Source organism: Acinonyx jubatus, chromosome D4 (genome assembly GCF_027475565.1).
Source record: "Acinonyx jubatus isolate Ajub_Pintada_27869175 chromosome D4, VMU_Ajub_asm_v1.0, whole genome shotgun sequence".
Lineage (NCBI taxonomy): Eukaryota > Metazoa > Chordata > Mammalia > Carnivora > Felidae > Acinonyx > Acinonyx jubatus.
In genome coordinates this window covers 35,820,001-35,844,006 of record NC_069391.1, presented here as the reverse complement: position 1 = coordinate 35,844,006, position 24,006 = coordinate 35,820,001, and the positions used below count along the sequence as shown (strand labels likewise).

General features: G+C 41.0%; 1 protein-coding gene across 2 annotated transcripts in view; it reads right to left on the bottom strand.

The window, feature by feature from the left end:
- RNF38 (ring finger protein 38) overlaps positions 1–23,963 on the bottom strand; it is a 126,264-nt gene extending 102,301 nt beyond the window's left edge. The window contains exon 1 of one of the 2 annotated variants that reach the window (XM_053204936.1): positions 23,531–23,963. In XM_053204936.1, coding sequence (XP_053060911.1) covers positions 23,531–23,780 — 250 coding nt within the window. In that variant the 5' untranslated portion in view covers positions 23,781–23,963. The remainder of the gene's footprint in view (positions 1–23,530) is intronic. The other variant, XM_027039446.2, reaches the window with a different exon arrangement.
- Between the last annotated feature and the right edge of the window lie 43 nt (positions 23,964–24,006).

The window sequence follows — 24,006 nt, the reverse complement described above, 5'->3', positions numbered from 1 at the left end:
AGGCTCCAGGTTATGAGCTATCAGTACACAGCCCCACATGGGGCTCGAACTCATGAGCCGTGAGCTCATGACCTGAGCTCAAGTTGGACGTTTAACTGAGCCACCCAGGAGCCCCAAGAATTCATTTAAATTTGACACCCTGGATGCAGGAGAGAGAGACAGAACTTACTTCATACTCCACTCCATCACATACAGACCACGTAAAATATTAACTCTAAATACTGTATGCTGCTTACACAGAGATTTTTCTTTCTTCCCACCACCACTAAATACTATGAATTGTTCACTTCAGAGGTTTGTGGTTTTAAAAAATTTATCTTCATATTTATCTTTTACTACCACATACAAAGCTAAGAATGAGTTTTACCTGATTGCAGTGTTCTTCCAAAAGAAAATGAAGGAAGGATTAGTCAGGAAGTCTTTGAACACAAGACTCTACATAGTACTTGGTAACATCCGCACAAATGCTGTTTTATACCTACGTATTTTTAGGCTATTGCTACCTAACATTTTAGGGGGAAATATTTTAACTCCATGCAAAAAAAGGAAAAAAAATTGTTTTTAACTTAAAAGGCAAAAACTTGGGATTTTTGCACCGGGCTCTGTGCTGATAGCTCAGAGCCTGGAGCCTGATTCAGATTCTGTCTCCCTCTCTCTGCCCCTCCCCCGCTCGTGCTCTACCTGTCTCTCAAATATAAATAAAAATATTAAAGATAAAATAAAAGGAAAGGAAAAAAACTTAAGTCCTTTCACCAAAACCATATCTCTTAATATCTGAAAACTATACTCAGGGCCAAAATAAGTGCTTCCAATTAGAGACCACAAATGTAATTTTAAAACTTTTTTCTTGTGGTTCCTTACGATGATGATCAACTGCCTAGAGGACAATGTTAAGGATTAAAAACAGTAATGACTGGGGCGTCTGGGTGGCTCAGTCCGTTAAGCGTCTGACTTCAGCTCAGGTCATGATCTCACGGTCTGGTCCGTGAGTTCAAGCCCCGCATCGGGCTCTGTGCTGACCGCTCAGAGCCTGGAGCCTGTTTCGGATTCTGTGTCTCCCTCTCTCTGACCCTCCCCCATTCATGCTCTGTCTCTCTCTGTCTCAAAAATAAATAAATGTTAAAAAAAAAAAACAGTAATGATCAATAACTATACTAGAAATTCCAATTCTTCCAGCATAATTGTTTCATATAAGCACAAAGAGTTAATTATTCACACACCTTCCTCAGAACTCCATATGGCTGTCTAGCAAAGAAGGTAGTGGAGAGTATTATAAAAAGAGATTCTCAGTTTGCAAAACTTATGGTTTACTTCTCTAGTATAAGTGACAAAAAAAAAAAACTACAACTGCCCAACCCCCCAATAACAGGGTTGATTAGGAAAGTGAAGCAAATCAAAACACAGTGGTAGGAAATGAGCTTTTACTAGGCCCACAAACACTTCATGGACTAGGAGAAGCAACCAACTTAAATCAGTGACATCTATACATACAGAGAAACAAAGGGGCCCCTGAAGGTGGCAAACAGCAACCAAAAAAAAACAGGTTCTGAAACCAAACTCTGGTCATGTCTAGCTCTGGAGAGACAGTTGAGGGGAGCAGGAGGGAACACATAAATATTCTGGATACTAGAGGCATCAACTGCTGAGAGGAAGAGATTTTTCAACTCTCCCCTCATGTCACTTAGATGAAATTCTCACAAGATGAGCTCCCTGCTTTTGTCCCACTTCCATTCTGTGGATGTGTACAGAGCAGCCACTAAGTGCCAAGCACCATATAAACACTGGGTACATCGTGATAGTGAACATCAGAGACAGATTTGTCTCCTCATGACAGTGGCAGTCTAGTAGGGAAGACAATATAAAGTGGGAGCAAGCAGGACAAGGGAACCCCAGTTCCCTTCATTCCCTCTATTTTTCCCAATGCCGAACTCCTGGTCAACAGGAGGTACGTTAGGTTGACATATCAAAGTTGATTAGGAGAGATGGCTACATAAGAGAGGTCTGGTCTGTCATATAAATGTTTGGGTGTGAAGAACATGAGACCCAAAACCACCTTACTGGATAGAGCCATGAACAAGTCACCTCAGGCTTCAACACAAGCTGTCAAAGACCTTCCCTGACTTGGGCAAAAGGAAGGTTATGAGAATAGAAAGGGAAGGGGTAAAGAAAAGCAAAGAAGAAGGAACATCAAAAGAGAATGGGCTTCTGGGAATTGACCCAAGACAAAGTAAAAAATTATTTGCAGCCTCTTCTGAATTCACTTTCTTTGGTATCAGTTACAATTAAGACCAAACTCTTCTGCTAAAGTACAATTCGTCTATCTTCGCCAGACCTAGAGGGAGAAGTGTCTGGGCCACATATGTAACTCCATTAATGAGTAATTATAGACTGTGTCAAGTGCTTCAAAGGGGTGAAAAAAAACAGGGTGCAATGAGAGAGCAGAGGGTCAGAACCTCCTTTCAGACAGGGCAGTCAAGAAAAACCTCACAGGAAAGCTGAGAGCTAAGGAAATATTGGGTAAGTTCAAGTGCAGCACCAAGCCAATGAATGATTTTAAGTAGCTACATGACCCCTTGTTTTAAAAGCTCTCTGGGGGCGCCTGGCCAGCTCAGTCGGAGGAGTATGTGACTCTCGATCTCGGTGTTGTGAGTTTGAGCCCCACGTTGGGTGTAGAGCTTACTTACATAAATAAAACTTAAAAAAATAATAAAAACTAAAAAAAATAAAAAATAAAAGCAGGGCACCTGGGTGGTTCAGTTGGTTAAGCATCCAACTTTGACTCAGGTCATAATATTGTGGTTTGCGAGTCCGACAGCTCGGTGCCTGGAGCTGGCTTCAGATTCTGTGCCTCCCTCTCTCTGCCCCTCCCCCGCTCACGCTCTGTCTCTCAAAAATAAATAAACGTTAAAAAAAGAAAAACAAAAACTCTCCGATTGCTGCACAGAGAAAATGGGAGGGGAAGCCAGAGAAGCGTGAAGACCAACTAAAACTCTGTAAGCGACAGTTCCAAGGGAGAGACAAGATGGTTTCAATGGAAAGAAATGAAAGGATACAAGATACATTTTGGAGAGAAGCTGAAAAGGACTTGGTGAAGGATGGGGTAAAGGGGCATGACAGGGAAAACAAAAATGCCAAAAATCACTCCTTGGTTCCCAGTTTAAGCAAATGATGGTACCATGATTGATGGGAAAAAAAACCTGCGAAGGTGGAAAGGCAGGTCCCCCCAGTTTGGGCTGGGTAATAATTTTAGTTTTTGACTGGTAAAATATGAGCTCCCTATAAAATGTAAATTTGGGAATTCTCAGCATATAAATGATATTTAAATCCTTGGGAACAAACAGTATCAAGAAAGAGAACACAGGAAAAAAAAAAGGGTACAAGGCCAAGCTGTGAACAACTCAAGCCTGTAGTGATTGGGGGGAGGTAGCTAACAAAAAAAGTACACACACATGTGAGACGAAATTAGCACTGTGAGCTTACAGAAGCCAAGACACAGGGATTCAAGAAAGAGTGACTTCTATGGATTCCGGGAAGATGTACGAGTGAGATGTGGCCTGAGTGTCCATTGGTTTGTAACTCACCATCATCGATGATCTTGGCAAGGGCAGTCAGTTTCAGAAAGGAGAAGAAAGGGTCAAGTTGACAAGGGCTGACAGGTGACGGACTATACACCAGGCAGCCTGTTTCTGACTTAGCCCACACTTCCTGGCCACAACCAAGAAGCTGGTAAATCACTTCATCTCCTGTTCTACCCAAACTGCCTCCTAATGGCTTTTCCAACTCCAACCCCTCCCCTTCCCCAGAGCCCATCCTTAAGCACTGCAGCCAGAGTGATGGTGCTAAAAGGGAAGTCATGTCCTAACATCACTTCCCTGCTCAGTAATCTCATCTCAGAACAAAAGTCAGAAAGTCTTTTCAATGGTCTAGGAGGTTACCACCCTACTTCCTGCCACTCTGCTCCTCCTGTCTAGCCACTCAGAATTCCCTCCTGCTCCTTGCAGACAGTAAGCACACTTCTGCTTCAGGTCTTTTGCACTGGCATTGTTTGATTCCTCACTTCCTTTGGGTCTCAGCTCAAGGATCACCATACCACAGAGGTCTACTTTGGCCAACGAATTTAAATAATACCCTCTCTTTCACACTTTGCTCATCTTTCTTTACCCTACTCTATTTATCTTCTTAGCACTCACCATCTTTACAACATATTATGTATTTATTAGTTATGGTCTGTCTCACATCATCAGAATATAATCTTCGTAAGAGCAGAGGTTTTACCTGTTTTTCTTCACTACTGCATACACAGTGAGTAGGCCTAGTACAAAGTAGACACATATTTAGTTGTTGAATTTAAATCATTTGAAAGATCATTTCACATTATAAATAAACTGGTATTTTCAGTTTGGATAAAAAATTTTTTTTATTTATTTTGAGAGAGTGTGAGTGGGGAAGGTGCAGACAAAGAATCCCAAACAGGCTCTGCACTGTCAGCACAGAGCCCAATGTGGGGCTTGAACCCACAAACCATGAGATCATGATCCAAGCCGAAGTCAGACGCTCAACCAACTGGGCTACCCAGGCGCCCTGGATAAAAGTCTGTTGTATAGACAGTGTGAGCCTGATCACCTGTAGACATGCAGGAAAAGCCCAGTTTCTGGGCCCATGCAATTGAATACTAGCTCCTAGGCCTTGGAAAATTCATATTAATATCACACTGTGGTTCATCTCCTACAGACTCCTTAAGAAATATTTCCATTCAGGGGCACGTGGATGGCTCAGTTGGTTAAGTGTCTGACTTCGGCTCAGGTCATGATCTCATGGTTCGTGGGTTAAAGTCCCGCATTGGGCTCTGTGCTGACAGCTCAGAGCCTGGAGCCTGCTTCAGATTCTGTATCTCCCTCTCTCTCTGTCCCTCCCTTGCTTATGCTCTGTCTCTCTCTCTCTCCTTCAAAAATGAACAAATGTAACAAGAAAAAAAAAGTATTTTCATTCAGATTTCAATATGACCTGTTTACCTTTTGGGTAAAGCAAAGACACTACAAAAATTATCTGTAATAGCGCAAAGGCTCATAGGAAAACCAGTGGTATTGATAAATCACACAAATATGAAGATATGTACACATTAGATTTGAAAAAGGCAGGAGGCACAATGCTCCAGGATTAGGTGATTCTTCCAAATAATAGAACTATGCACTCCAGTCTGTCCATCTAGTTTCCTTATTCCCCTCTCTGATCACCAAGAAAGACTACATCATTTCTCTCTACAAACTCCCAACCTCAGGCGGTTCTTCCTGGAAGGGTAACTAACTGAAAAATATTACCTTGAAACTCCTGATGAGTTGAGAGCAAACAAAGCTCTGGATTAGGTCAATGAAAATCAAACCTTAATCATACCTTTGAAATGTCCACACAGATCTACTCACGTACTATAAAAAGTATGGCTGGAGGCGGGGAGGGGGGCGTCTGGGTGGCTCAGTCGGTTGAGTGTTGCACTCTTATTTCAGCTCAGGCCATGATCCCAGGGTCATGGGATCGAGCCCCATGTTGGATTCCACAAAGTGTGAAGGCTGCTTAGGATTCTCTCTCTCCCCCTTTTCTTCTAGCCCCCACTTGCACACACTCTTAAATAAATAAATAAATAAATAAATAAATAAATAAAGAGTGTGTAAGCATGGATCCTGGAAACTGTAGTCCTCGCCCAACAAATGAACAGATTTACATTTACTGCATAGCTAAGAATGGAAGGCAACAGCAAACAACTTAAAATACAGATAAATCTAAATAACTGTTGTAAATCTCACTATATAATTGCATGAAAACATTTTAAAAAATCATTCTCAAAAGAAAATATGTAATATATAAAAATAACATAAATGCCAGATTATATCTACAAAAAAAAAAAAAAAGCCGAGTCAAGAAGCACAAATGTACTGAAATGCTTGAAATTATAAAGACACAGGGGCTCCTGGGTAGCCCAGTGGGTTAAGCATCTGACTCTTGATTTCAGCTTAGGTCATGGTCTCACGATTGTGAGCTCAGGCTCTGTGCTGACAGCACAAAGCCTGCTTGGGATTGTCTCTCTCCTCTCTCTGCCCATCCCCTGCTACTCTCTCTCCCTCTCTCTCAAAATAACCTTTAAAGAATAAATAAAAGTTATAAAGACACAAAAGATACTATTTAGCTTTGCCTCTGACAATTAGGGAAAATTTTAAAACCTTTAAAAACCCAGGATTTCCACTCTTAGGGGTGTGCCTATGTATCTAAGAGAAACGTAAATATTATGTCCACACAAAATCTAGCACACAAATGCTCATAGCAGCTTTATTCATAATAGTTCAAAAGTGGTTCAACCCAAATGTCCATTGATTGAGGAATGGATAAATAAAACATAGTATATCCATAGAACGATTATTTGGCCATTAAAAGGAATGAAATGCTGACATATGTTACAATATGGATGAACCTGAAAACATTATGATAAGAGAAAGAAGCCGGTCATAAAAGACGATACAATGCATGATTCCACTGATATAAAAGGTCTAGTATGGAAAAAATCTATAGAGACAGAAAATAGTTCAGTTGTTGCCTACCAATGAGATAGGAAGAAATGGAGAGTAACTGCCAATGGGTACAGGGTTTCTTTCTGGGGTGATGAAAAGATTCTAGAATTAGATAGTGGTAATGGTTGCACAATTGTGAATATACCAAAATACCAAATGCAATGAATTTTACACTTCATATGGGCGAATTGTATGATATGTGAGTTATATCTTAATGAAGCTGTTAAATCTTAAAAAATAACAAGATAGGGAACACACAGGGAAGCTTCTGGAGTACTTGTCATATTTTACTTCTTGACCTGACTATTGGTCACAAGTGTGTTCACATTGTGAGGATTCACTGAGGAGCAAACTCAGAAGATGTCAATGTTGCCAGACCTATATTGTTCGTCAAATAAAGGTTTTATTTATTTATTTTTTTAGTTATTCATTTTGAAATAGTGTGAGCAAACACACAGTAGAGGGGCAGAGAGAGAGGGAGACACAGAATCTGAAGGAGGCTTTGGGCTCTGAGCTGTCAGCACAGAGCCCAACACGGGGCTCGATTCCAGGAACTGTGAGATCATGACCTGAGCTGGTCAAATCAGACACCTGACTGACTGAGCTGCGCAGGCATCCCTGTCAAATAAAGGTTTTAAAAAACAAAAACCAGGGGCGCCTGGGTGGCTCAGTTGGTTAAGCGTCCGACTTCAGCTCAGGTCATGATCTCATGGTCCGCAAGGTTCGAGCCCCGCTCAGGCTCTGTGCTGACAGCTCAGAGCCTGGAGCCTGTTTCAGATTCTGTGTCTCCCTCTTCCTCTGACCCTCCCCTGTTCATGCTCTCCTCTCTCTCTCTGTCTCAAAAATAAATGTTAAAAAAAAAAAAATTAAAAAAAACAAAAACCAGATCTATAAATTCTAACTTGGAAAGAGATCCAAGATATAAAGTAGGAAAAAGCAAGTTGCAAAACAGTATGTATCGTTCCATTTTTTATAACTTTATACAGATACACTTACATGTAAGTGTATAATAAAAACAAAAACACATATGTATATAGACACCAACCTTGATCTCTCAGGAATTTGAAGAGACTTATTTTCTCTGGTATCTATTTCTGTAATGTTTGAATTTTTTGCCATGTGCATTTTTGTAATCAGAAGACGATAAATGTATAAATTTTTTAAAAACTTGTAAGGCATACAGAAAGTTTTAATAAAGATGAGAACCGAAATTCCTGAATCAGAATACAAAAATATAGAAACAATAAATTAAAAGTACAAAAATAATAAAAGGCAATCATTTATTTTAGTAGCGACCATCAGTTGATTGCTTACTATGTAGTAAGATACATACATTAGCTCATTTTCATTATACCTATTTTACAGATGGATAAATAGGCAGAGACAGATTTTAATCTAATCAAAAAGAACAAAATACAAATTAAGATTAAGAAAGCTGATAAAATCATATTTACAGAGGAAATTTTATTTTAAGATTTATTTATTTTTGCAAGAGAGAGTGCAAGTGGGGAAGGGGCAAGACAGAGAGGGGGACAGAAGATCCAAAGCGGGCTCTGCACTGACAGCAGCAAGCTCCATGAGGGGCTGGAACTCACAAGCCATTGAGCCGAAGTTGGACACTCAACTGACTAAGCCACCCAGGTGCCCCATACAGAGGAAATTTTGAAAGGTAAGAGAACATATATGAACTCACTCGTATTTTTTTTTAAAGCTGGAAAAGGAATTTAATTTTCTAAAAATAATATCTAACTTACCAAAATTGACTACTTGCCCCCCACCTCACTCCCAACACACAAAAAATAAGAAAACTGAATGGAATAAACTAAAAAACAAAATAGAAATGGTTACTGCTCTTTCAACCCAAACACTATTTTTCCATGCTATCAAAATCTTCATGTCAAGAATGGCACAAGGAAGGAAAATTACAGGCCATTCCCCTTGTGCATATATACCAAAATCCTAAATACTAAAATCAATCTAGTACTATGAGATTTGTTCCAGAAATTTAGTAATAATTCCATACTGAAAATTGATTAACTCAGCACAGGTTGAAAGAAACAATCTCCAAGGGTAGATAACTGAGTTGAACAGCATCTGACAGATTTATCCTGAGAAAAAAAACACTTAACAAATAAAAATACTCCTTTAACTTGTCAGGTTTCAGTCCCACAGTCAGCTCCACAATGAACAGTGAAGCATACCTGAGGCAGCCTCATTAAGTCACATATATGACATTTTTCTGGATGTTATAGTCTAGCCAATAAAATAAGAATAAAGGGGGGGAATACTGAAAAGGAGTCTAAATTAGCAATATTTATCAGTAAAGTCATCCAACTGGAATATCCAAGAAAAATCTATGAAAAAACTATTAAAATAACTAAAAAACCTCAGGAAATAGGCAGGTTTAAAAAAATTTTTTCTAATGTTTGCTTATTTTTGAGAGAGAGAGAGAGAACATGAGCAGGGGAGGGGCAGAGAGAGAGAGAGAGGGAGACACAGAATCTGGCTCTGAGCTGTCACTGCAGAGCCAGATGCAGGGCTCGAACTCATGAACCATGAGATCATGACCTGAGCTGAAGCTGGACACTTAACCAACTGAGCCACCCAGGTGCCCCAGAAATAGGCAGGTTTTTAAATAAATATCCAAAAATCCACCGCTTTTCCTAACATCAGCAAAACTCAAAAAACATGATGAAAATGCCCTACTGTGTAAAATACATTGACAAATGTGAATTAAACTATAAAACTTCACTAATGCCTTTCCAATCAATGTATCAATGACTATTATAGGAATCCTAACAAATACTTTTAAAAGATATATCTGGAAGGGAAAAAAGTACATGATGAAAGCCCAAAGTCTTCTCCAAAATAAAAATAACTACCAGGATTTGCCCTGCCAAGAATTTATCTGTGTAAAACTACAATAAGCAAAATGTGTAATATTGGTGCCAGAATAGAGACAGAACAATAGAACAGAATGCAGAAACAGATCTAATTATTAATGAAAATTCAGTATATGATTAAAATTATCATGTTAAATTGGAGGAGCTTTGGGTGGCTCAGTAGGTTGAGCACCCAACTTCAGTTCAGGTCATGATCTCGTGGTTCAGGAGTTCAAGCCTCGTGTCTGGCTTTGTGCTGTCAGCTTGGAGCCTGGAGCCTGCTTGGGATTCTGTGTCTCCCTCTCTCTCTGCCCTTCCCCTGTTCATGCTCGGTCTCTCTCTCTCTCTCAAAAATAAATAAAAACATTAAAAATTTTTTTACAAAATTATCATGTTAAATATATAAGGAACTGGTTAAGTTGTGATATGTCCATATCAAATACAATGGATGGTATATTTAGCTGTAGCTATTAAGAATGAGGCAGATTTGGGGTGCCTGGGTAGCTCAGTTGGTTGGGCGTCTGACTCTTGATCTCAGCGTGGGTCATGGTCTCATGGGTTCATGAGTTCAAGCCCCCCCATTGGGCTCCACACTGGCCATGCAGAGCCTGCTTGGGATTCTCTCTCTCTCTCCGCCCCTCCCCACACATGTGCTCCTCTCAAAATAAATAAGCTTATAAAATTTTTTAAAAAGAGGTAGATTATACTGATGTAAAAAATGGTCACAATGTAGTATGATGTGAGAAAAACTCATACAATTGGAAGTACAATAGGATTCCTTTTGTGTTAAATATGTACATTTATTTTAGGGCCATGTTATATATAGAAATGTCTGGAAGTTACACATACCAAAATAGTACTGTCACTACCTCTGAGATGGGATTATAGTAGAGAGAAGAACAGGACTAGAGGGTCCATCAGTCAGGGTCCCAACAGTAAAGGGATGACAAACTCAGAATAATCTGAAAGGGGTCTATCTGTAAAAGGAATAATTACTAAATTAGTTGAGGCCTACAGAAATCACAGGGAATAGAACAGGAACCAGAACTAGCAATAAATGAACAATTATTGCTCTGGTCCCCAAAAAAGACAAGAGACAGAGTTTCCCAGAACCCAGGTAATAAATGCAGGCTACCGTGAGAGGAGAATAAATATTCTGACTTCATCCTCCTTCCCTTCAATTTCTTCTTAAGGCTAAACCGTTACAGTAAGAAGCCAGAGGATCTGGGAGCTCTTTCCTTAGGGCAGAGAGCCAGGTGGAACAGGGTGGAGGACGGATCTAGAGAAGTAAACGGGAGGCAATCTAGCCCAGTTTTCGTATGCCTTTTTATAAAATTAATTACATAAATAGAAGTACAATCTCTTCAGTAAAAATTAAAACCTTACAAAAGAAAGCTAAAACCCCACCCTCCATAATCCTGGATCCTTCTCCAGAAAGAATAATCTTTATTACCACCAGTATGGTGTGAGTCTGTTGTTGATGTTTTCTAGACACAGACATATACTCACCATACAATAAAACACACAAAATTGTTTAATGATGTGTTATTTGCCTAACCTAAACAGTAATTTTTTTAAGTTTTCATTTAGATTCCAGTTAGTTAACGTGCAGAATATTAGTTTCAGGTGTACAATACAATGATTCAACACTTCCATAGAACACCTGGTGGTCATCACAAGTGCACTCCTTAATTCCCATCACCTATTTAACCATGAACAGTATTAATTATGACTTTCAGCAACCTTTCCTTCACCGTTTTCAGTTACAAAATAATGCTCAAGAAGCCAAGACAGATGGTTTGATTCTCCTCTATAGTCTTTATATTCTACCTCAGTGGATCTCAAAATACACACACACACACACATACCCCACAATACCATCACCTAGAAATTTTTTGTGTGTGTGCAAAATATTAGGCCCTACCCCCTGGTAAAGTGATTCAAAAGCTTGGAAGGTGGTGTCACCTAGTACTCTTCCTTTTAACCAGCCCTGCAGATGACTATTACACAGTTTGGGAGCCACTACTCCACTCCTTGGCTACTCAAACCACTTCACTATCATCAGTAACCTTGCTAGAAATCTTCATTTTCATACGATTCCCAGGTGATGCATAAATCAAGTGTGAGAGGTGTTGGCCTACCTCAGAGCCATAAACCCAATCCTCATCCATATTACTCACACCCATCCACATACAGAGCATCTGTGAATGGTTTCTGGGGATAGAAGAAGGGAGACCAGCAGAAAGAGCACAGGTTTTTAATCTCTGAATTTGAACCTATCACTCCTGTGGGAAAAACATTAGCACTGCATGCCCTAGTTAGGCAGAGCATGTGAGCACTGTCATCTTTTATGCATGACAGACAGCATATAACTACCATTTAACCACACTGGAAATTTAATGCTCTTTTCAGTGTCAATGTTATATCCTAAATTCTCATTTTTCTTTTAAAATAAGTGAATTTCACTTTTAACCCTAGGCAAAATAAAATTTTGTAAGACGTGCTAACCTTTGTATGGCTAAGATTGTAATGAGAATCTATCATTTTAAGACAAACCACAGTGATATACCTTTTCTGTTCTAACAAGGATACCTTTACCAACATCCATTAGTCTACTTATCCTCCACTGCCTCGGCTCAGGCTCCACCTCCAGACAGCTTGGGCTGGAGAGGAGGGGGTGGATATGTTCCCAGAATTCCACCTTTAACTTCCTGCTGTCTCTCAAAGGCTCAGAAATTTTCTTTCAAAAACTGCACCCTAAGACCCCTGCCTCGGCCTCTCCTTTGGCCCTTCTCTCATCTTCCGCCATTGGGTCTAAGGTCGGTCCTGAGTCAACTGCAAACATGTTGACTTAATCAGGAAATCTGCGAGGGCACTACATACACATTTGCGCTTGAGAAACACTCACTGCTCAACCCAGCCTGACTCAGACTAATACAACAATCTGCTTTTTTTTTCTTTTTTAAAAAAGGCACTTCCAGTTTCACTTCTAGTTCCTACCAGGTTAATGCCCCGCCCTCCTACAACACAGCCCCCCTCTCTAAGCTCTTCTGACCCAGGAAGTAGCACAGACAATTCTGTGGAGCTCATACCCAATTTGACTTGCCTCTCCCTTCTTTTTTTTTTTTTTTTCCTCTCCCTTCTTAAAAGCAATCTTGGAATCAGTATTTCTAAAGCCCCTTTGCAATTTGGTAATTTTTCTTCCACAGAAACAAAGTTTGAATCAAACCGTAAAATAAATTTAGGCAGTTTTAATTACACAGCACCAGGAAAAATAAATAATATTCTATCAAACAACTATACTTCAAAAGGAAACATGTACATCTCCAATGTTCTAAAGAAAGATTTTGCTATGGCAAAACTATATTTCTACTATTTCCAACTATTTATGTTAAGTTAAAATCACTTACGTCAATTCAGACAGTTCTTTTTTTTTGAAGATTTTGTTCTACCAAAAATTAGACTCAAAGTATATACAGTATTATCTAAACATTCTAGAATCAAATTCTGACTCTTGTTTTGACCTTAACATACAATTTAATAATGTCATGAATTGCACACAAATTCATTTTAAGAAGGCAGATCTTTTACTTGTTGCCTTTGTTGGTTTTTTGGTTTTGTTTTTTGTTTTTTTAGCACACAATGGTAGCTTTTATTTAAAGTTCAAAAATATCATAGAATAGTAATAATTTGTTTTCAACAATATATGTACAATTTTTAAATAGAAACATTGGATAATTAGATCACAAGAGTTCATGACTCATTCCTGACATACAGCAAAGGCAGTCAACAATGATTTCCATTAGAGCCCCCAAACATAACTCTAGAGTTGTTCTGAAGGTAAGATTCTTAAACTCCAAAAAGTAAATAGGTGGAAATGCCTCAATTATCTGAATTAATCAGTCTTTGCCCTGGCTGAATAGAGAGAATATCTTCCTCCGATGAACTAATTCCATATCACTTAGGAAGCTGAAAAGCAAACAACTCATTTTTCCTTTCTAGGTATCCGTAAGCAAAGTAGGAGAAAAAGATTGTTGGCAGTGCTCCACTCAAAAACAGGCCATGTTCCAAAAGTCTGTAAGTACTGTACCTGGTTTTGACCTTAGAATTTCATTTTCTCACAGCACATCTTCTAAAAGGATGGCTCACCAATGCCTATTAAGCCTACAATATAGATGAAATATTAGAAACACCATCCATAACTGTTTATGAGAAAATTTACTCAATCTCAGATTCCAACTTAGCAGTTTTGAAGTAGCTCACTTGGTAACCACAATGCTGTATTATTTTCCTCAAATAATCCACTGTCTCAGACAGCATCAACCCCACACCAGGCTCTGCAACTAACACCTGAAATGTTCATATTCTATGCTACTGGATTAAGAGATATGCTTATGCTTTAGCTTGTGACAAACCAATTTATTATGGAAATTAAGTAGGCTAAAAAGAAAAGGCTAAAATGAAGTCTAACATCCATTCTTGGATGGATGATATTTGGGGGAAGGGTACCCATATCCACAAAAAAGATGAAATTCAGAAGTTCCTCTGAGTAGGGTCAAATTTTTCCGATAATTTTTTTTTTATCTGCGTAAGTGCCCAAACAAGCCCTCAGTTAAGACCCTAGTGTTCAGGATTACAGAATATGAGAGATTTTCTAAGAAGTAATTTAAATATGCCTGTTCTAATGTAAATCCACCCACCCCAGTGCAGGTACTCCTACTCTTTCTGTAAAAAAGTAATGAGTGACTTTTAAATATCAATTAAATAATCTTAATGCAGTAATTCAGAACTTTAAGAAAAGAGATTTCTCAAGAGCAAAGGTAAAACTAAAGACTGCAAATTCCTTTCAGTGGCCAAAGCAGTGATCACCTTTGCTTACATTCAACCTTTTGTTACCAAAACTAACTCCTAAGTCTGCTGGAAAAAAAAAAAAAAGAGAGAGAGAGAGAGAAAGAGAGAGATGTAGTAAAGCATGATGGCTAAAAATATAGACTCTGGAACTAGACAGCTTCAGTTCATATCCCAGATAACACTCTTAATAGCTGCATCCTCTCTAGCAAGTTATTTAACCTCTCTCTGTTCCAGTTTCTTGATCTGCACATTAAGGATAATAACAGCATCAACCTTAGAGGTCTATAGTGCAAATTAAATGAATTAATCCACGTAAAGCACTTGGAACAGAGCTTTGCACACAATAAGTGACAATTACCATCTAGACGTTTAAAAAGTGGGCTTTGGAAAATCTAAAAGCCCTTAAAGCTAAAAAATCAAAGAAAAAAAGATGAAAAAGTGATGGACATATAGACAACAGGGTATCCTATTTCCTTGGAGAATAATATTCATGAGGAAGAATAGAGATTGAAATAATGAAGACCTAATTATGCTGGTCTTAAATACCAGACCAAAATAATTTTTTTTTATTTTTTAACGTTTATTCATTTTTGAGAGACAGAAAGAGACAGAACATGAGCGGGGAAGGGGCAGAGAGAGAGGGAGACACAGAATCCAAAGTTGACTCCAGGCTCTGAGCTGTCAGCACAGAGCCCGACGCGGGGCTCAAACTCACAACTGCAAGATCATGACCTAAGCCGAAGTCGGACGCTCAACCGACTGAACCACCCAGGAGCCCCTAAAAAATTTTTTAATGTCTATTTATTTTGATCGAGAAAAAGAGAGAGAGAGAGAGAGAGAGAGAGAGAGAGAGAATTCCAAGTAGTCTCCACACTATCAGCACAGAGCCTGATGTAGGGTTCAATCTCAAAAACTGTGTGGGATCATGACATGAGCCAAAATCAAGAGTTGGATGCTTAACCGACTGAGCCACCCAGGTGTCCTGAAAAAATATTTCTTTTACTTAGAAAATAACCACTCAAATTTTTTATCTGGTTAGGTCTGTGCTTTAGCAACATTAATTATCATGGTTATATATCACCACTATTAATGAAATTTTGATGTTCTCTGCCCTCTTATTAACAATTTGCAGACCCAAAAATGCATTTGTTCTGCTACCATACTGTCAGAATCTATCAGTGAACTGTTGCATATCTGAATTTTACCCGAAATCCTCACTGCCTGGTACAAAGTAGACATTCAATAAATGTTTTATCACTTAGTGGCCACTAGAGAGCAGTAAAGTAAGAGTCAGAGGTTAATCTCCAAAGGAAATGTATATTATAAATGACACGAAGTAGACAAATAACAGTTTACAATTAAGCTAAAATAAAGTCACTGATGAGCACTATATTTGCCTAAAACATTGGCGAGGTTGGCTGGGGGCAGGGGGCGGGAATCAACCTTACTTCTCATTAAAAGCAGATAAAATGGAGCCTTGTGTACTTTTAAATCTCATAACCTTTAGCTGTCAAATTGGTAGTCCTTTCTAAGGATTATATGGGCAATATCTTTGTAACAGACTACCCCGTAGTCTTATAGGAAGATAAATTTAAGGTAGATTTCTTCAAGATATCTGCATTCCCATGTTCCTTGCAGCATTATTCAAAACAGCTAAGATAGGGACCTATGTGTCTGATGATTGGATGAAGGAAGATGTGGTATATATGTACAATGGAATATTATTCAGCCATTAGAAAGAAGGAAATCCTGCCATTTGCAACATCCAACAAATGGATGAACGTGGAGGACATAATGTTAAGTGAAACAAGCCAAACAGAGAAAGACAAATACTATACAATCTCACATGTGGGCTCTAAAATAATAAATAAATAAATAAATAAATAAATAAATAAATAAATAAATAAAATTGTTTTTAATTTAAAAAGTCAAACTCATAGAAACAGAGTAGAATATGGTTACCCAAGTCTGGAAATTAGGGAAAATGGGGAGATGTTGGTCAAAGGGCACAAGCCTTCAATTATAAGATAAGTTCTGAAAATCTATGGATTTATCATGGTGACTACAGTTAATAATACTGTATTGTATACTTGAAATTTGCTAAGAGAATAGATCTGAAACATTCTCTCTCACACACACAGATAACTATGTGAGGTGATGGATGTATTAATAAACCTGATTGTGATTATCATTTCAAAATGTATTCATATGTCAAATCATCACATTGCACACTTTTGTCAGGGGCCATGCTTTTAGAGGAAGGGCCAGCTGACAGTAGCTAAAGGTTTCCATATATAGTACACGTGATCACCCTGATTGCTTCACTCACCACAGAAGTCAGTGCTAAGCTTAACAACAAAAAGGGTCTTTTCCCTTCACCTTGCATAAAGGACAACTGGAATCCACTATCCTAAAGTCTACTGACCTCTGCAATTGTTTGGTGCACTTCGTTTTAAAAAAGCCATGTGCCTTTTTTTTAAATTTTTTTTTTTTAATGTTTATTTATTATTGAGAGACAGACACAGAGCATGAGCAGGGGAGGGGCTGCGAGATGGAGACACAGAATCTGAAGCAGGCTCCAGGCTCGGAGCTGTCAGCACAGAGCCCGATGCGGGCTTGAACTCAGAGACCGTGAGATCATGACCTGAGCCGAAGTCGGACACTCAACTGACTGAGCCACCCAGGCGCCCCTGGTACACTTCATTTTAAAAACACAAAAAAGTTTGTTTGAGACACTAGTCAGAGTAATATATGAATAGTTAACATACTAAGAAGAAAGTTTTCATTAAAAGATTGCCAACACAGCTTGGAAGCACACGACATAGATGGTTGATATAAAAGTTTATTAAGCACATATCCCCACACTGATTTTTTTTTTTTCTCATGGTGGTAGGGGGAAATTACCTTCCCCAAAACGTCAGTCAGAGCTTACTTTTAGAAACAAGCAAAAAAAGTAATAATTTATGTATTTGGAGCACCCCTAGTAATAAGCTATGTATTTGGCTTTCTTGGGCAATCAATCATTCTGGCAACAGAAACATAAAGCAAAGTAGACTGGGATTTCTACATACCTTCTTCTAAAGTAGTTTTCGGTTACAATTTTAGACTTAAAAAAAAAAAAAAAGACCTAAAAAAAAGTTCCGGCTGTCTTATGCTTTTTAAAGCTTCAAGTATCTCGCAAGTATTAGAATGTAAAAATCTGAAATGCATTCACTTAAGATCATTCCCATCAGCATTACCAACAACGCTCCATTATCCATTTTGGTACTGACTCCAGATGATTTTTAATCCCAGCTGACTTCTCCCTACCAACAAGAACTTGGATACCATCTTTACCCTGCCTGCCCCCATTACTTGGTTGTGCTTGGGGAATTATAATTACAGTGATCCCGCCTTTAGAACATCCTCAGAGCACAAAGCCTCTTTGTATGATTGGGGGTGAGGGGGGCGACTTCCAGGCTCCACAGCAAAGGGTGGGTGGTGTCAACACAGGCAACAGAGAAGGAAGAGGAACTGGAGCCACTATGATGGCTCTCGGGTCTGGCTCAATATTGTTGGAGGGGTTTTACTTGAAGGTGCCCGGCCGAATGGTTCTGTAAAGCCTCTGTGCCCCTCACATGGGGAGAGGAGGGGCAGGGCTGACCTGACAGATGGGTAGATCACCACCAAACCCAGAAGACCAGGGAGCAGAAGGAAGCATGACAAAAGAAAGAAAGAACTAGCTGAAGCCCACAGCCTTTGTGCCGTTCTCAGTACCTCAGGTAATGAAGTAAGTCTCTGACAATGAAGGCTATCACCCCAAGGTTATCTATACCCCAAAGTATAGGTAGTGGTATTATGACACCCAGTAGGTACTCAAATAGTATTGAGACACAGATAGGAAGACAAATTCATTAAAACAATTTTTAAATAAGATAGCCTAAAAGCCAAGTGAAAAATACTTTTGTTAATTATGAGACTCCCAACTCCTATTTACAAAGCAGTTACAAAACAGATATACTTGTTTTTACTTTCAGCCTACCCTACTACCTCAGTCTAGTCTTCAAAACTACTCACTTTCCAGTTCCATGACGGTAAAACAGATTTCAACCAAAGATCAGTAAGCACTATCTTCAGACACTGAAATCAAAGGTGCTGAAGCAGAACAGATACAGACAGGTACCTTTCAACTCAAGGAACATCCCAAAAGTACTATGAAATGTACTGCTATTTAATTGCTTGCTACTGTCTTCCAAGCATGTATTTCTTCCTCTTACCACTTCTTCCCTCTGCTTTTTCTTTCAACAGGGTCAAATTATTATACATATCAAAACTCACAATCTCGCCCTTATTTCTACACATACTTTAACACAAAAAAGCAGACAATACAGTGATAGCTTTCCATATCACGATTGGAGGAACTACTGATAAACCCCAGTATAATCCGATCATTCTCCTCCTCCACCTGCCCTACATCACTCCAGTTAAGTGTTCTAAGCAGTCCCTAAAATAGTACCAATATCCATTTAAACAGAACTGGAAAAAATTCAAACTGCTTTGGGTAAGGCCTAAAGGTGAGAACTGTTTGTTTTTCTCGTGTGAGCCTAAGACTATTTTTGTTAAACATTTTTAGCTTTAAGTATATTTTCTTCAAAAAACCTCCTCCAAAACAGCAGCAAAAGCACAATGGAACTCTGTAACCATCACCCTCAATCATGTTTAAAAATAATAATAAAGACAAGAGAAACCACTTCAAAGGTACCTCTCCCTTGAGCCCACAGAACAGCACTCTTCCATGACAACTGTTCTGAAAAACACACTGCCATTATTTGCAAAAGCAGTAGGAAGTCCAGTCTTTTCCTTGGTTGAGCACTACCCCCTCCCCTCTCTCCAAGAAAAAATAAAACAGCAGGAAGCGTAAACAACCACTTAATGGAAAATACAAATGGGTAAATATTTTCAATATTGGCTAAAAAGCCTCAGGTCTTCAGAAATTCAGGAATACTAGCATAGGGGGAAATAGGAAGAGAAAAATACCATCGTATTTCCCCCTCAAAGTGAGCACTCAAGAATGCAAGAGCAAATGGGGTAGGGTGCATAGCTACTTTCTCTTCTTCAAGTACCAGATGCTGTTGTCTTTTTAATATTTCTCTCTCATTCCGTCTTTTCATAAATAATGGTACTTTCAAAAAGGGGCATATTTCTCTAGCTCCATAACAAATGTTTACAATTTTAAGCTGAAAGCCTGGTACAACTGAGCATGGTGATGAAAAGCCAGGGGCGGGTCCCTTCCCTTGAAAAGTTCACGTGGGGAAAACGCTTGGAACTCAAGGCCCAAAACTGACATGCCCTCTTCACAGGGTCCACAACTATAGACGGCACAGTTATACACAGACCAACAAAGCTGCAAGGCAGCTACTTCACGAAGCACCTTGGTGAGAATCTGAAAAGGGTGCCCCCTCTTCTGAGAGGACACACGTCCACGCGAATTGCTCATTTTGAGAAGTGGAGCACAAATGAATTTGCACTCCCACTTGTCACCCAAAACAGGTGACTTCGGGTTGGGCACAATCTATACAACCTCACACAGCAGCCCTGCAAAAATATGGGGTCCCCAAAACCTGGGGACACACTGCCCTTTCAAGGTAGGTTTCCAGAAAGAAGAACCTTACCAAAGACAAACAAGCATTTTACACATTTCATTACCAGAAATCTTCATATTTGTTAATATAAATTAATTCCTAAACATATTAGGACTAGAGCAAAAAGGGTCTGGCAGAGAAGTAAAACTAGCAAATTTGGGAGAAAGGAAACTTCCATCTTGAGGTGATAATCAGTTGTTATTTAAGACCCTAATCTTTGACTATAGGTTCAAATAGCTGAAATTCAAATGCATGTCATAAGCTAAGGCACTAAAAGAATCTCTACCATCTGTAGAGAAAGGTTGGATCACATACATTTACTATTGGGGATTTCCTTTCTCCAAATCTGCTGGTTTTCCTTCTCTGTTAGTGCACCCCCCCCCCTTTGTTTTTGTTTTTTGTTTGTTCGGGGTTTTTTTGCTCCTATCTTAACTATAAAACCCCATATAGTGAGCGACACAAGTGGTTAAAGTTTGTAAAACCTGATAAATAGCCCTGGTGGATAATGGGCCCCTTAGCTACCTGCATGAAAATAAGAGGAAGAGATGACCAGATTATGAATGCCTTCACATTCAACAGCTTCCAATCCCATCACTCTTTTATGCCCTATAAAAGAGCTAAGTATCACATGGGTCCAAATTAGTCCCAGTTAGGCAGGAGAGGCAAGAGAAGGCAGCCTAGGGCAAAGCTAAAATGGAGTACAGCCCAGACAGAGTCAGGAGCCTAAGGCAGTGGTTCTCAAATTTTAGAGGTCATCAGAATCTACTGGGGAACTTTGTCAGAATCAGATGTCTGGGTCCCTCCCTGCAACAGATAAGTTAGAACGTCCTGGAGCACTTATATTTTGACAAAGCTCAAACTGCTGACCTAGGTCCACCAGAAAGTTTAGAAACACTGGGAAATCCTCCATGCCTATCAGCAGTTCCAAAATAAAAGTCACCCATCGCAATACCAGGCTTTGCAGGTCAGAAAGGGGTGAGAAAAGGATCACCAGCCTGCAAGTCTAACAGGCTGTGATGGACTGGAGTCTGTGGCAGAAGTTTCATTTTTATGGGACAAAAATCCTGCACTCGATAAATAAGAAAATGTTCTGCATGTGAGAAATATTTCAAACATCTGAAAAATATTTAAAATAATATATATTGAATATCTCTGACCCAACACCCAAAATAAGCAAATCCTAATTTGCAATTATCTGATTCAGGTTTCTTGGTAATAGAATATTAGATATAATTAAAGCCCTTGGTGTACCCCTGTCCAATCCCATTCTTCATCTTTTCTTTCCAGAGATAATTTCTACTCTGAATTTGGTGTTAGTTGTTACCATGCATGTTTTTATATTTTTACGACATAGGTACATAGCCCCCAAACCATATTATTTTGCATGTTTTCAGATTTTATACAAGTGCAAACATTTTGTAAGAAATCTGTAACTTGTTCCCCCACCCCATATTATGTTTGTGAGATTCATTCATTTTAAAGCATGAGGCTGTGGTTTATTTTTCACAGTGCTGTAAGACTCAATTGTGTGGGACTATCTAACAATTTATGCATTCCCCTTGTTGGTGGACATTTGAGCTGCAATGAGCATGCTTATACTTTTTCTTACTTATTTTCTTGGACGACTGTATTACTTCTTAGACGCAGAAATAGACATTTTGGGTAAATAAGTACGTTAGCCCTCCAAAAAGACATCGCTACACTACTGACCAAGGTAGTTGTATCCATTTACATTCCCACTAGCAGTAAATAAAAGTTGACTTCCCCACAACCTCACTAACACTTGATTACCACAGCATTTAATTTTTGCCACTCTGATGGGTGTGAAACAGCACCTCCTTATTGTTTCAATTTGCATTTCACTAATTAAAATCTTTGACCAGTAAATGTTCATGCTTTTATACATATTTGTCAAATATATGTCTCAATTTTTTAAGAAAAATTCATCTTGTCTAAATCAGGGCAGTTCTTCCAGAGCACGTCCCCATCCCCCAAACACCCACCACAGCTGGAAAGCCGAAGTGCAGGAGGGCAGCAAGAAATCGGCTGACTTAAACAAGGAATCATTTCGGACAAAGGGCCCTAATTAATGCATTTGCTAATTAGTCTTCCCCTTTCCTCTTTTGTCAAGCCTTACTTCCAAGACATTACTATGGGCCGGCAGCTTCAGACCAGGAAAGAGAATGCGAGTGGGGAGTGCAAAAGCCAAAACATTTATATAAAAGTACTACAAATGTCTTTACTGGAAGAAAATGAAGTGATTGCAGACCAGTACCTATTACTCAACCTTGTAAGATACCATCCACCTCTAACAGACTCCTTTCAAACCCCTGGCTCCCTCTTTGAAACATCCCAAGTTTTCTCTAGACTAGACACGGCCCCCCTCCCCTCAGCAACCCTTTTATCTCCCTTCCCCCACAATGACTAAATACCCTCTTCTTTTTCCCCATTCTACAGCTTTCTGAGCTCCACAGGACACTCTCCATTGCCCTCCCTCTCTCCTCTAGAACTCCCAAGTCCTCTCCTTCCCTTTCCAAGATATATCCACTACAGTAAAAACCACCCACCCCAAAGAAAAATGGGAGTCCCTGCAGCACGTGGCCCCAACATGCCAGGCTGGAGGGTGACTTGTCCCAATCATCCCTGCTTCCTTCCCCTTCACGCCTCCGATAGCTGTTCTCCAGGGGTCCTCCATGTGTGACAGATCCAGACCACCTGGAAAAAGACTCATTCGGCCTTCTGTAGCAGAAATGCTTTTACTAGGGCCTTATACGCACTTCTGTTTTTGGGGCACGAACGAAATTCGTGCCATTTCATGAAAACAAACACCTTATAGGTGTCTCCACAAAAGCGGGAAGGCCTCCCTATTAATCTCAGCTAGATTGGTTTAGTCCGGGCAGTGGTGGGCAATGTGGCCTGGCAGAAACCAAACAGTCCCCATGATGAGAAGTTTCCGAAGCTCTGCCCCATTCACTCAAGAAAGCCCTCCCCCAGGAGGCACACCCCTCATCCGAATCTCTCCCCTCTGAGGCTCCCCAAATCGGCTCCCCAGAGTACCCCCCAAGCCCTCAAAGGGGCCCCTGCTCCTTCTCTCCACCGCGCAAGAGATCTTATCCCCGAAGCCTACCTAAAAAGCATTGGGTGGGCGTGCCTAGGACCAGGGCCTAGAGCCCCCTCCTCCGGATCAATGTCTCTCGAGTCCCGGGGGCTAGGAGTTCTTCCTCCTTCCAGCCCCCCGTCCCCGACTCGGGGCCCGCGCCGGCCCAGGGTGGCCCTGGGTCCCAGCCAGGCTACGGCTCTCACCGGCTACGTGACCTTGGGCAAGTCACTTCCCCCAGTAAGCCTTGGTTTCCTCCTCCGCCAAGCGGAGACCTAGAGAGGTCCTGCCCTGCCCACCCTAGGGGAGGGGGCTACCCACCGGGTAGGAAAACGCTTTGTGAGCCGCTCGGCGCGGCGGGGACGCAGAGCTCACAGGGTATCCGGGGCCGGACAAAGCTGACCCCAGACAACGCTCCACCCCCTCCGCGGGGCCGGAAGGCTGGACCACACGCCTTTGGGCCCCCCACCCCCAAAACCAACCCACGCCCCTCCCCGCCCGGCCCGCTCCGGGACCCCGTACCTGCTCCTGGCGCTCGGCCGCAGGCGCCGCCACCCTGGGAGCCCGCCCGGAGAGGCCCGTGGCCCGGAGGGCTGAGGCGGCCGGCAGCGGCTGGCTCGGGCCGGGGCGGCGGCGGCGGGGGGCGCGGGCGGCGCAGGGGCCCTAGCTCGGCGGCGCCCGGCCTGGGAGACGACGACTGAGGCTGGAAGTGCGCGGCGGCCGCAGCTGCTGAGGCGGCGGCGGCGACCGCGGCGGCGGCGCTTCCGCTCATGGCGGGGGCCGCGGAAAGCGGCTCCGACTGCGACTCGACTCCGGCGGGCGGGCGCTGGCTGGGCCCGGGCCGGCGGCAGCAGCAGCAGTGGTGGCGACGGAGGCGGCTCCCGGAGGGGGAGGAGGCGGAGCCGGGAAGCGGCAGCGGCGGCGGCGGTGGCGGCGGCGGCGGCGGTGGGGGGGGGGGCGGGGACGCGGAGGGGGCGGAGACGCCGCGCCGCCGCGAC